Genomic DNA, 13,718 nt, shown 5'->3' with positions numbered 1-13,718 from the left:
GCGTATGCACAAACAAACGCGCCTGCACCGCGCCTGCGATCAGTCTTTAGATGTGTGAAAGTAGATCAGATAAAAAGTGGCTAGTCCTTGGCGACGAGTAAAATTAGACTTTCTCTCACACACAGACACACACCTGTGGAATAGCAAACACACACACACAAACGCATCAAATAGCTACTTCTGATGAGCTGATAAAAAAGCAGTGAGAAGTTTTAAGCTCTGCTGCTTGACTTTCACAGCTACACTGACGAAGACAAACATGCGGTCTCATGTGCTGGAACTGCCCTAAAATGTGTCCACACATTAGAAAAAAACACACACACATAGAGGAAGTAGTATTGTAAAGAAACACATTGAGTGTTGCAGTGCAATGACGGGTTGTAAATTTCACACGCATGCCAAAAGCCACAACACTATAGACATTTTAAGCTTCAAATGATGTGCTTCTGATTCAGTTACAAGTATGCTGATGTTTGTTATGCACATTTCCCAGCTTGAAAGCACCTCATTACACAACAACAACTCACAATTATACATAAAGTTTGAAACAAAAAAGTGGCAGATGGAGCAAAGAGCCCCAGACAACAGAGGAAATGAGCAGAGAGATAAAGTGTACGCAGGACAAGAATAAACATGGGATTAGATTTTACTGTTGCAGAGAAAAACATAATTACAGGACACACAGTTAGCTTTGTTGTTGCTATTGTTCAGTCACAACTGATGAGCTTCCTTGTTCTTTGCTTGGTTATCGGTCAAGTTGGTGATTCAGGTTTATAATCATAAACAAGGATAAAATGCTAATTTCTCCCTCTGCTCTGTGTAGTGTGGAAATCAGAATGGATTGAAGATGAGGTTGATTCTTGCATTAAAACTATGGAAACATTTTCATATACTCTGGACTTTAGTTCTCTATATAACAGGAAATAATACAACACTACAGCAGCAGTGTTGTCGTTATCATCTCTGGATCACAGATAAAGAAGTAAGCCACCTCAAACCCATTTCAAACTAGCATACAAATATGATCAACACATAATAATGCTGCATCTGTTGGGTTTCCTTAAGTTATTTTGTATGACTTGTATGAACACAGTTATTATAAATTGGAGTAATGTGGATTTGTTTTAATTTGTTTGAATTGGCCTAAACTGATGATGTCTGTAAAGTGCCTTGACATACCTTTGCTGTGAACCGGTCCTGCATAAATAAAGCTAAACTGAATTTAATTGAATCATAGCAAAAAGTTTGGTCAGTCTTGGAAGTTTGCAGCCTTTCCAAATGTTCTCTGATCATTTGTAAGATATGAAACTGTAATTTGTACAATATACATGTACTGATTTCATACATGTGCCAGCACCTCTTCACTGTGTCAATAAAATCTCAAGTATGGGCTGTTATTTGATTTGATAAAAGCAATGTTCTATCCCACTGTTGGAGGTGTAGGACAAAGAAAAACATTCTATGCCCAATGGTAACAAATCCTTCATTCATCGTACTGCGAATCTAAAGACATGCAGTAACCAAAGCTAAATTCATGTCAACAGAACCATCAATAAACATCAGTATTTCCTCCAGCAGTAATATTTGATTTTAAAAGTCTTGCTGTGCAGCATGGGCACATGCTGTTTAGGGTGGAAGTTGGTTTTGTCTGAAAAGCACCAGGGAATGATGGAGAAATCAATGCACAATAATGCTGCAATATTTTTGGCACCGTCAATAGGTCGACCTGACTGAGGCTCACAAACAGCTATACACACTGCAGCAGCACGTCACTAAAGACCGCAGAATGGTGTTGTATAACTTGAACTCTTCAAAATGCTGCAAATAAAGTGCTTGAAAGGCTTTCAGGAAGAGGTCAGAGCTTCTCTGACAATAATCAGTAGACTGACACACACCGGCTATGTAGTGCAATGGCTACATAGTGAGGGTTTAGCTCTGCAGCAGGTTTTTAAAGCCTGTAACATTCCTAGTACTTTCTAAAGGAAATTAATTTACAACCTAATGATATTTTGTAGTAATACTGATGTACAACCTTAACTGCAAAATAGCTGGGCTACTGTGTAAATGTAAATGAAAACAAAATGCAGTGATTTCAAAATCTCATAAAGCCATATTTTACTCCCAGTAGAACATAAACAACACATCAAATTTTGGAAGCTGAGCTATTTAACCATATAATTAATTGGAAAGGGTGGTGTTTGTTTCTTGCAGACTGGTGGACCTCTGCCCATCTTTACATTTGAAAGGCTCTGCTTCTTCTGAAATACTCCTTCTATACTCATTCGTGTTATTCACCTGTTGCCATGTAACCTAATAAGTTATCAAATGCTCTTCCAGTTCTTTTTTTATTTTTGCCCATGACTTTCCCTGCCTTTTGTTGCCCCCATTCCAGGTTTTTTAGATGTATTGCTCATATTTTCCAAGAAATTATGTTTTTTTTTATATATTTCATATGTTGTTAATGTTATACTGGGAATATAATATCGGTTTATGAGATTTGCAATCATTACATCAATAATAACCACTATTTTTGGAACTGGGGTTGCATTAACTTTGCCATGTTCAGCATCTTCAGTCATGTTTGTTCAGGTGGAGACACTAAAATAACATAACCAGAGGAAAACTTTAACAAATCTGTCTCCACAGTTTGTCAATGGTTCTCATTGCAAGTTGAAAATAAAAGTAATAATAATAATAACAATAATAAAACCTAAAAATATTTTGACTGATCCAAAGCAGAGTGGCAAGTATAATACCATTTCTCTTGGAGTGGTTTCTCAACATGGTTTCCTATGAAGCTGTGCAATATGACCTAAAAATAACTTTTTTTTTTATTCCTATCCAAACTTGATTTTTTTATTAAAAATGTATTCTTCGGTCATAACAAAAAAAAAGAGATACCAATGTCAAGGAAATTTTAATAAATCGTTTAATAAATGTTTTTCCCGTCTTCTGAATCACTTCCGTCATTTGTGCTTTTTGCTAGGGGTGCAATGGATCACAAAACTCACGGTTCGGATCGTGTCACGGTTTCAGAGGCACGGTTCGGATCAGTAAAAAGGAAAAACAAAACACAAGATAAATGCTTTCAAGTTATTTTTTTGAACACTTCAAAACATATATGTTTTAAAACATATATATGATACTTTCTTTGCGAGGGGATTTCGTACCGTGGCTCAAGTTCTTTGACCATATATTTAAATCCCTTGTTCTCCACGAGGGATTATGGGCTCATATCTGCCGCTATAAACACTCTGATGGATTTTGTAATATTTTCAAACGGCTGTGATGTTACAGGGAAAGGCTGCTGAAATGCACCGGTGATTAGCTGCTGTGCTGCCTTTTTTTCCGTCGTCATTGTCAGTGACACACCTTCATGTGCGTGACCATGCTAGATGTATTGCCATGCTCGTATGACGTTCTCATGCCACAGTGCCGACACACCGTAACAGTTTTGTCCACCAACCTTCTCCCATCATCATTATAGTTGACCGGAAAGGCAAAGTGCTCCCATACAACTGATTTAAATGATGCCGGGGGCCTCTTTAGTTCTTGCTCTCCTGGTCCTCTGCTTGCCATGCTTGCTAACACACTGCGCTTTGACATGCGCAAACTATCTTGTTCCCGTGAACGTACACCTGGCTCTTTTTTTTTAATTAATTATCAACCAATCAACGCCTTCCAGAATAAAACACACCCAATCCGCGGTACACATGTGATCCGAACCGTGGCTAGTGATCCGTACGGTTCATGGTTCAGTCATGATCCGTTGCACCCCTACTGTTTGCAGCATTTTTCTGTAGGTGTTGCGCTTTTAAAGCACACACATCTGATTGATAAAGATGTTTGCATTCAGTCACATTAAATTCTCTTTGTAAATGGAGATAAATCAACTTTTCATCACACACTCATTACTTCAGCAAGGATTTAATGTAGTTTTAGAAATTACAGATAAATTGGTATCCCTGCTAATAACAGCATCAGGTCTGATGTATTGTTTTAGAGATAAAAGATGGACACATGGTATTTGGTAATGTAACGGTGGTAAAATAACAAAGTTAATAAAAAGAATGAATACAGCAATAATCAAATTATTTATATAAATTCTAAATTATGTGAAGCAAAAATCTAAGATTTCTGATTAAAAAGAGTGACTCTAAAGAGAAACATTTAATAATACAATATTTATACCATCTGTTTAAAGGAAGTGTTTTGAAGCCTGCAGAAATGAAAGTATCAGTAATTGTTTGTCAGATTCGTGGGTTTGTTGTTTACATTAACACTTCCTCTATGCTTCTGTCACTTTTTTTTTAAATGCCTTCTTTTTTGCTATTTCCACTGGTCTCACTTCACACCTACACAGCCCAGCCTCCTCTTCCTCCCCCTCTCCACTCCCTTATCTATCTATCCATCCATCCATCCATCCAGCAGTCTATCCATCCATCCCATTTGGTGGTGCTCTCAGTGGAACACTTTAGCTATTTATAAAAGCATCAAAGCCCACAGCTTCTAGCACACAGCCACTTGTGAGAAAGAGGGGAGAAATAGAGAGGTGGAGGGAGGAGTGGAGGAAGGAAAAGACAGAACACGAAAGGTAAAAACAGAAAGGAAAGTGGGGAGAAAGGGGGAACAAACAGAAGGTAGGATGAGAGAGCAACATGTTGACTTGCAAACAGGGAGACCAGTGACTCAAAGAAAACCAGAGAAAAAAAGCTGGAGTAAAACAAAATACAACATACCCATCAAATGTTTTTAACCTTTTCTGTTGCCTCAGCATCTCAGTGATACACCTCAGCATCCGTCTTTGTGTCGGTCTTTGTACATTTAATGCATGAAAACCCATTTTGTTTTTTTTGTATGCATTTTTCTGAGCGTGTGTGTGTGTGGTTTCATGTGTGTGCATGTTAGCATGTGTAGGAGGTAGGTTCTGGATCCTGCGACCTCCCACCCACACAGGTTTTAGTTGCAGAAGCACCTGAGCTGCATTCAGCACCGGCAACAGACACCAGCGTTTGCAAATATTCACCAACTCATTTGAACCTGAACAGAATCATGAAAAAAGCCAGAAAACATGTGATGTGATTCCAGAGGAGATGTGGGTGCCCAAACAGCAGCTGGATGGATGGCAAAAAGAGACGCCCAGTTAAGCTCAAACACAAAAGATGGCATCAGTCAAAGGAAGCGTGAATAGAGCCACTGGATGCTGCCTTTATGAATAGTTGCATTTCTCCTTCTGAAAAGTGTTAATAGCTGCAGGACGGAGCAACTTCATGGGCTTGTTTAAGGCTCCATCTATGCTTATACACAACCATTTTCTCTTCCCTCTTATCTCTATCCTTCGTCTCTTTTATACTTCATCGTCTCTGCTCATTTTCTCTCTGCTGGAGTTATTCCATCACACATATTTACTTTTAGTTTCAACCATCTGCCTGGTTTAATTTAATGTAATTTGTCCTGATGGTGTCTTGATGGTGTCATCAGCATACAAAATTCCCACCCTCACCTATCCTTCCTTCGTTTACTCTTTTGCTAAACCGTGCACCATATGTTTCACATTACATCTTATGACAAAAACGGTTGCACGTAAAGGATCTGTAGCATATCTCTTATAGCTTTCTTTTTCCTAATACTAAACAAGAGCATCCCATAACCTTTGAGATAATCTCATGCAAACCTCTTCTTTCCACTCATGTTCTTCCCTCTGCATCTCCTTCTTCCTGAATTAATTCCACCCCAACTTATTCAGTATGTCTCCTTTGCTTCTGCCTCCACACTTTTCTCATCTCACCATCTTTTCATGCATCTGCTTTCTTTTTTAATCTCCACTAATTCTCCCTCTTTCCTCCTTTAGTCCCCTACTTGATGTTTCTTCCACTTCCTGCCTCTCAACATCGCCTCCATTCCCTCTCAAGCTCTCTAAAGGGATAATTTGTCCATTAGCTCTTTGAGGAGACAGTGGAGGATACTCAACAGCCTGTTGCAAACTAAAACCCAACTCATTATTAACACACTCTTTTTGGAACACATACACTGACGCACACACTAGTACACCAAACCAATCAGGTTTAGACGTGAGACACTGCAGTTTTGCACAAGCAGCCATTTAGGAAATAAGAGCTCACCAGCTCATTAAGTGGCATATGAAGCAGATGCACACACGGGCGCACGCACAATCCAACTCAGAAATCGTGTTATACACAAAGAAAAAAAAATCTCATCCTCATAAATTTCTTAGAAATAAACATTACATAATACTGTAGAAACTGCTTGCACTCTGCAAGTCCCACACTGTTAGAGGATGGAAAACTGAACAGCAGAATCCCATTGAGGCATTACAGTTTATTGTTTACAGCAACAACACTGTGGGAGTCAGCCTCTCCAAAATGCAACATCTTTGCAGCGTGTTGCACAATGTGCAAAAGCCAGCCAGCACCAATACCTATTTTTGTGAAAATAAAACCACAGAACAACCATTCAAACAGCTGGTTTGCTTCCTTTTTATCCTTCATGAATAGCATGAGTTTTTTTTTTTTTTTATCAGTATGTAAGGGATAAAGCTAAAGAATTCAAATTCCATGCTCTTTTTTTTTTTTTTTTTTTACATATATCCGACAAAATTGTGATTTTAGAAAAGGCGTTGGTAAATATATTAGCATTCAAGCTACTGTAATGCTATCAGTATTATGATTATAAAAGTTCATCAAAATCTTTGGGCTTTGGCTTGTTGTTGGGCAAGAAAAACAACCGAATGACTTAATAACTGCCAGCCAAATCAGCATTATCTATCATTTCAGCTCTGTGACTGTGAGGTGCACACCAGCATTTCACCAGATAAGATGCACGTATGCGGAAGTGACTCAAGGGAACTGAAACGATCATATCTGTTGTTTGTTCATACCCTTCAATATACCTCATAATTCTGTCTTAAAAAGTAGAGCCCCTACAAGAGGCTTTGTTGTGTCAATTCTTTAACAAGTATATCACAAAGTCTTCATAAACAGGAAGTAGGAGTGGTTAGATGGAGAAACCAAGTGGCGAGACCTTGGGTCATTGCGGCATGCAAGATTTAAACCAACATGTCAGTGGCAAGACGACACTTTACCAAAATACTTTTCTCACTTCCTGGTTGGGTTTTGACCAAAAAAGTACTTCAGCAAAAATAAAAAACGTAATTGGAATTAAAATACTTTCTTTTCACGACATCACTGTCAGATCATAGACACCTGCAGTTCTCACAACAATGAAGGCACAACGTCTTTAAAATAGGGATGGGTATATTGATACTCTGGAGGTGATACTTCAATATCAGCCAGTCAAAATATCGGATTTGATACTTTTTTGACGATGGTACCACTGTGCTAATAATAAAAACATGCTATTGTGTTGTAGGTAATACCATTACTTGCAAAGCTGACCATGGTGTATTCCTTCCATATTGACTGAAAAAATGTGGGTATCGCCCATCCCTACTGAAAGTAATCCCAATCTGTATCTGCTTACAAGTACATATAGCACATGGGCATATTTTGGGGAGGATAGTCTTAGGAGACAGGGTGGTCTAGCCCCACCCCGACCCTAAGAAAAGTCACACACACAGCTGTTTTCTTTAACAAATGAAAACAATTTTTATTCCTAAATAACATAAAATACTTTGGAAATAATTGTGCAAACCACAGACAGAAAACAAAACCTTTAAAAATCTGAACAGTTTGTACCCTCTCTCTTTATTCTAACAATGGTCCCATCTGGACGACAGACTTTCATGCTGCATTTGTGGCACTGCGGAAGTGAAATGATGGAAATCAATACTGCATCATTTTCAGCACACAAAGTGGGGAAAAAACAACTTGACTGCAGAAATTGTTTAATGTTTAATCAGATTAAAAAAACAAGGTAAATATTTTACATGTACAGGGTGGGCAGTCTGTTTGGGAGATGAATGAACATGTGGATGTTAGCTTTGATGAATCAAGTAACAAAGTACGTATCAGATATGTGGCTTTACGCACAGAAATGAAGTACATTTGTTATTTTAAGTAGATGATTTTTTGTGTTATTCTCCTTATCCTCTAATTTCTGAGTGTCATTTTAGCCGTTCATTAAGTGAAAATGAACTAAATCTGCATGGTACAAAAGTAAAACTGGTCAGGTTCTCGTTTTCATTCAAAGAAAAGTCTGTGTGCAATTTCATCTGGTTCATTTCAAAAACACCAAACAGGGAGCTTTGGTTTGAAAAATGTACAACAGTCTAAAGAAGTGAGTCAATCATTCGGGTAATATGAGTGACAGCACAGCCTCCTATTATATCGGCCACATTTGACTCACACAGAGAGAAATTAAATGACCACCCACCTGTGGCCCCCCATGTGGCCCCCCCTGCCCAGACTCTAACACCAATCCTCCCAATCCACCTCTCTGTGCACCACTTTTCCTGCTCTGTCATCCAGAAATCATTACACACAGCAGGTACATCTCTGCAGCTCTCATTCATTTTAGTTTGAGGAATCAAAATTATTCATGTCATTTTTTTTTATGTGTTTAAAGACAAAAAAGAGCAACTAGGCATAAGTGAAAGGCATCCTAAGCATCCAGATGGACAACTGTTCATCATGAACTGTTCACTGTACACAATGTTCTCTCTCTACACTCATTTCCTTCCGCAGGCATTGAGACTTATGTACCCATCATCTGCGCATCACTAGGGCTGGGCGATATATCGACATTCTCAAATATTTCGAGACTTTATCACATGTGATATACAACGAGGGATCATCGTTTATATCGAGATAGCTTGTTTTGAGTTAATAGTATCTTATCTATTTGTAATTTCCCATAGCTTTATTTCTGTTATGGTCATTGAAAAGTATTATTCATTCATTTTGTTTTATAAGCATTTAATTTAATATACAGCTGCTTTAGTTTCAGTCAACTGTTTTAATGCCCATGTGCTGCTGATACTAAATAAAAGTGCATTTAACACACACACACACACATATATATATATATATCGAGATATTTATCGTATATCGTGATTCAGGTAAAAAAAAAAAAATCAAGATTTGAAATTTGATTCATATCGCCCAGCCCTACGCTGCAGCATTTATTTTTCTGATTTGAAGATCTACTCATTCTTTCATTTTTCTGCACATAACACTAAGAGAGTACAACTGCAATTTACTAAGATTTCTATTTTAATAATATAATTAAATCGAAGTAATCCAGGACTAACTTAAGTTACAAAAAAAATGTAATTTATCTCATCATCTGACTGTCAGCACAGCTAACAAACATTTAACCAAATTTGAATAAAGGAAACTCACTACCCCACATCCTTTTTAACTATGCAAACTATGGCTAGTGGCTGCTAGTTGTCTGTGCTGTGTTCTGAGCCATGTACCAGACTGAGTTCTCCATCAGCAAGAAGTGCATTTCTAGGTGTAGCACAGGTTTTTTTTATTGCTCTAACACAACAGAATGAAAACAAAAGAAATTAAAAAGCAAAAGATTATTAATCTATAAAGCCATTTTTTTTTATCAAAATCATTCCAAAATGCTTCAAAATATCACAAATGTTACTGATGAACACCCTCATGAACCGACCAACATTTGCATTGCGAACAGAGCTGCACAATATCTCATTTTTGCCATATCAACATGTTTAATATGAAAATTACAAATACTTTATATTATGCACCGAAGTAGAACAAGCACAGGCGTATAAATGGGGGCAGCATTGCTTTTGTGCACACTCTACAACTAATTTGTTTATATTTCATAAGTCAAACCATTTTCAACAACACTACATATTGCATATTCGTAACATTGTGCAGCATTACTTGCCTTTGCTCTATTATGCAGGCCTTTGACAGCAACAAATACGTCTGTAAACATGCCTTATATGGAGGGATGCAATGCTAAACCAAAGAAAAAAATCACCACTTATACAACAAATCCCTGATGTGTAAATGCTTTGTCGCGCACACACACCCTCTGTATAGTTCTGTGAGAACTAACGCATCTGTGTTAAGCCAAGAGCCAAAACACACCTAAACACTGATATCTCACTTCACTTCTTGTGTGTGTGTTAAGAGTGTTTGTGACCTTGCAGAGGAATTCCTTTCCCCCCCCGAGCTCTAAGGAAGAGATAGCCTGTTCCAGACGGACTAACGGGCCAAAGAGCAACTCAGGTCATGCACACAGCTGAATCACAGCAAACGTGAACTGTTACAAAATCTCACACACATCCCTGCTAAGACACTAGTTTTTTTTATTTTTTTCCAATTTATTTTAGATACAAACTTGGGTTCAAATGGACAATTCTGAAATAATATACCCTTTTTTTTCCAAAGCTCTGATAGCACAGCCTGCTTCTCCATCCCTTCCTCATCAAAGTCTCATGAAAGCCTTCAGTAAGACACGTGATTCCATAAAGCATACTACTGATACCTCACATATATACATGCGCTAATTACCAGCTAACCCACTGCTCTGTTGAAAAGCACCTCACCCATCTTACAGCATATAGAGGGCTGCGTCTGAATGTTTCACTGTTGCTAGGAGACAAGAAAATCCTTGAACATACAATTGGCTGTTAAAACAGTGGGGGGAAAAATAAGAAAGACTTCAAGCAAATTGAATAAAAATAAAAATGCCAAAAGCTCCTCTACATTTTTAGCAAGAGCTGCAAAGAGGAAAATGAATCTGTCTCTGCTGCATATGTTGATTAAACAGAGAAAAAAATAGAGGGAAATCTAATCTCAGTTTAACGAAGGAATGTAAAAACCTTTAGATAATTAAACCCTGCTGCAAAGTTATGTTATACTGTTGGGTTTGGGAAGCCACAAGGTGGGCTGCCTCACAACACCTTGACACTCAAGAAAAAGACTTGACCTTTTAACTTTATCATTCAGCAGGAAGGCAGATGATCTATTTCCAGGTCCTGTTATACGACAGGATGTGGATATGGATTGAAAAATCCCAATCTGTTCCTGTTATGAGAAACATTTTTTGCTTTTAAAGGCATCACTAGTCAATCTAGCATCACATGTCTATAGCAGGGAAGGGCAACTGCGGTCTTGACAACAAGCTGTTGGATTCATTTCATTTGAATCAAGTGTGTTGGAGCAGGAAAACACCTAAAACCTGCCGGACAGTGGTCCTCGAGGACCACTGTATCCTGCTTAAGGCATAAAAACTACGCACAAAATTTATTTTGTGAGTCCTTGCTCCTCCTTTCCAAAAATGTATCCACACCTACACAACGTGCAACTTTAAGAATTTGTCACTAAAGTCCTGAGTTTTCCCACATGGACATTTTCCACCTGAAGCACACATTTAGGATCGAAAGTCTATTGTCTATTCAGTGGAAAACCCAGGCCCTCAGCTGCATTTCATCAATTCCTTTTAATAAAGAAAACAATTTTTAGCCTTAGATAATAACCATTTTACTGTCTGTTCTTTATATCCATTAGTTCTTTTTTAAATCCCAGAGCTTTTAAAAGATTAGAAGATTTAGAAGATTAAAAAAAAAAATAAAAATTTTAAAAAGTAAAAAGATAGATAGGATGTGATGATCATTAATATGCAGGGCCACCAACTAGTGCATGTGTGTGTGTGTGTGTGTGTGTGTGTGTGTTTTTAATTGACCCACCTTGACACTGAAATCCCTGCTTGCCAAAACCCCTGCAGAGAAAACATAAAGATGGAGCAATTAACACAAAAAGTACACAAAAACTGCAAACAGGCTGATACGGATCTTTGATAGGGTTGCATGGAGGCTAATACTAAACAATGTGTGTGTGCCATTTTAATGAAGCACCAAATGGCACAAATTAAAACACACATACACACACATATGCAAGCAGAGGGGTCCGTTTAATTACTGAATGTACACTTGCAGCTGCCCACAGGGCAAAATGGTCAGCCACACCTAGTCGAATGGTATGGGGGAATGTAAGGACGCCTTCAGGTGCTTACACACATGCACGAACATGAACACACACAGTCCAACTCGTTTTCATATTGTGGCTACAAATAGATAATCTCCACGGGTGTGAAATCTCTCAGTGCTCTCATTGTTCTTTTTCATTACACTTATTGACCTAGATAGACAGATAGATAGATAGATAGATAGATAGATAGATAGATAGATAGATAGATAGATAGATATTACACAAAAGGCATATTAGTCGTATTACACAAAAGGCATATTTGTCTTATCTTGGGAATATTTACAGCCGATGGGACCATCTTATTAAAGTCCATGAATACACTCTTCTAGGTCAAATCATTTAGCCATTCACAAATTAAAAACCTTGTCACAGGACTTAACTAAGAGCCATTCTGGGAATAGTGCACATCACAGATGATAATAATAAACGGGACAAATTAGGCCAAAATAGAGCCCTAAATTAAATTTCATAACCCTTGAGCAGATCTGTTTCAATGTCTAGTAAACCCAGGTGGGTCGTATGGGGACATGTCTGCAAAGGTAGCCGTAGGAGTGGAGAAAAGGAAGGAAAAGAAGAGGGAACAGGCCGAGGCGGGAGACCATTGGATCAGAAGCTGTGTCAATGTTTGAAACAGTTTGTTGCCACTCAGGTTAACCCAGCTGGCTGCTGCTGCTTTAGGAGAACATGTGTTATTTTTTCAGCTTCTTTTAGCTCCTCTGCCTACTTGATACCATCAAACAATGGTCTGCAGCTATTTCTATTTCTCTGGTGCAGCCCACATCTTTTCTGTCTTGCCTTTTCTGCTCTACCTTACAGGGATAGTATCAACAAGTCCAAGAAAAAGACTGAAATCGGTGTGTGCTATCAAACACTGGAAATCTATTTCTGTACCACATCTGTCTAAACTAAATAACCAATATCATTATTTTTAAAAAAAACGCTTTCTTTGACTACTATTTATTTAATAATAACAAAAGGACTCCTAGGCTAAAGCTAAAAAAAATAAATAAATAATTAAAGAAAAATAAATAAAAGAAAAAAGAAATATCTCGTGAGCTCGCCACCCATCCCCGCGTGCGTTCCTCACCAGATGAAGTCGGTACAGTGGCTGCAGAAGGTGGGCTGCTTGAAGAAGCGCGGGATGAATTTGTGGTCCTTCACCTCGTGCACGTTCTTCTGCCTGAGGGCTCCCTGCCGCGCGAAGCCCCGCATGGGCTGACGGGGCCCGTCCTCCCCGTCGCTGTTAGTCGCCGCCGAGTCTGCCATTCTCCGGGTGTGAGCGCAGCGGTCCGGCTCTTTAACTCAACTCACCAACCGAAGTTGTAGATGTCGCCAGGGAAGGAAAGAAAAGTCTATTAAAAACGCTTTAAGTGAAGCAAAAGTCGTGTGTCGCGCTTGTTTGGAGTGGCTAGCCAATAAGAAGGTGTTTTTCTTTTTTCTTTTTTAAAATGTTGGTTATTTAGCTTTATCTGTCTGAAATGTCAGCTGGGTAGGTGCTGCCGTCGCACTGGCTTCCCTCCCTCCGTTTCCTCCTTTTCTCTAAACCTCCCACATCAGCTGAGAGAGAGAGAGAGAGAGAGAAGCAGAGACAGAGAGAGAGGAGGGATGGGGGGGCTTTTAACACGCTCACCTTTTCACGTTATTAAAGATACGTGCTGTTTAGAGACGTGAACTGCCTCAAAGCTAATTTTTCTCACATTTTCTACGGAGGGCAGTTTGATGAGTTTAAAGACATTATGAAAATGAGAGTTCCCTGTGGTTTTGTCT

General features: G+C 38.6%; 1 protein-coding gene across 2 annotated transcripts in view; it reads right to left on the bottom strand.

Annotated features, from left to right (window-relative positions):
- The window catches only part of LOC121628731 (protein kinase C beta type-like), a 108,266-nt gene extending 94,787 nt beyond the window's left edge, over positions 1-13,479 (bottom strand). The window contains exons 1-2 of one of the 2 annotated variants that reach the window (XM_041968038.1): positions 13,039-13,479; positions 11,651-11,682 (exon numbers count right to left, since the gene is read on the bottom strand). In XM_041968038.1, coding sequence (XP_041823972.1) covers positions 11,651-11,682; positions 13,039-13,217 — 211 coding nt within the window. In that variant the 5' untranslated portion in view covers positions 13,218-13,479. The remainder of the gene's footprint in view (positions 1-11,650; positions 11,683-13,038) is intronic. The other variant, XM_041968029.1, reaches the window with a different exon arrangement.
- Between the last annotated feature and the right edge of the window lie 239 nt (positions 13,480-13,718).

This window comes from Melanotaenia boesemani, chromosome 2 (assembly GCF_017639745.1).
Source record: "Melanotaenia boesemani isolate fMelBoe1 chromosome 2, fMelBoe1.pri, whole genome shotgun sequence".
Lineage (NCBI taxonomy): Eukaryota > Metazoa > Chordata > Actinopteri > Atheriniformes > Melanotaeniidae > Melanotaenia > Melanotaenia boesemani.
This window is presented reverse-complemented; position numbering and strand designations above follow the sequence as displayed.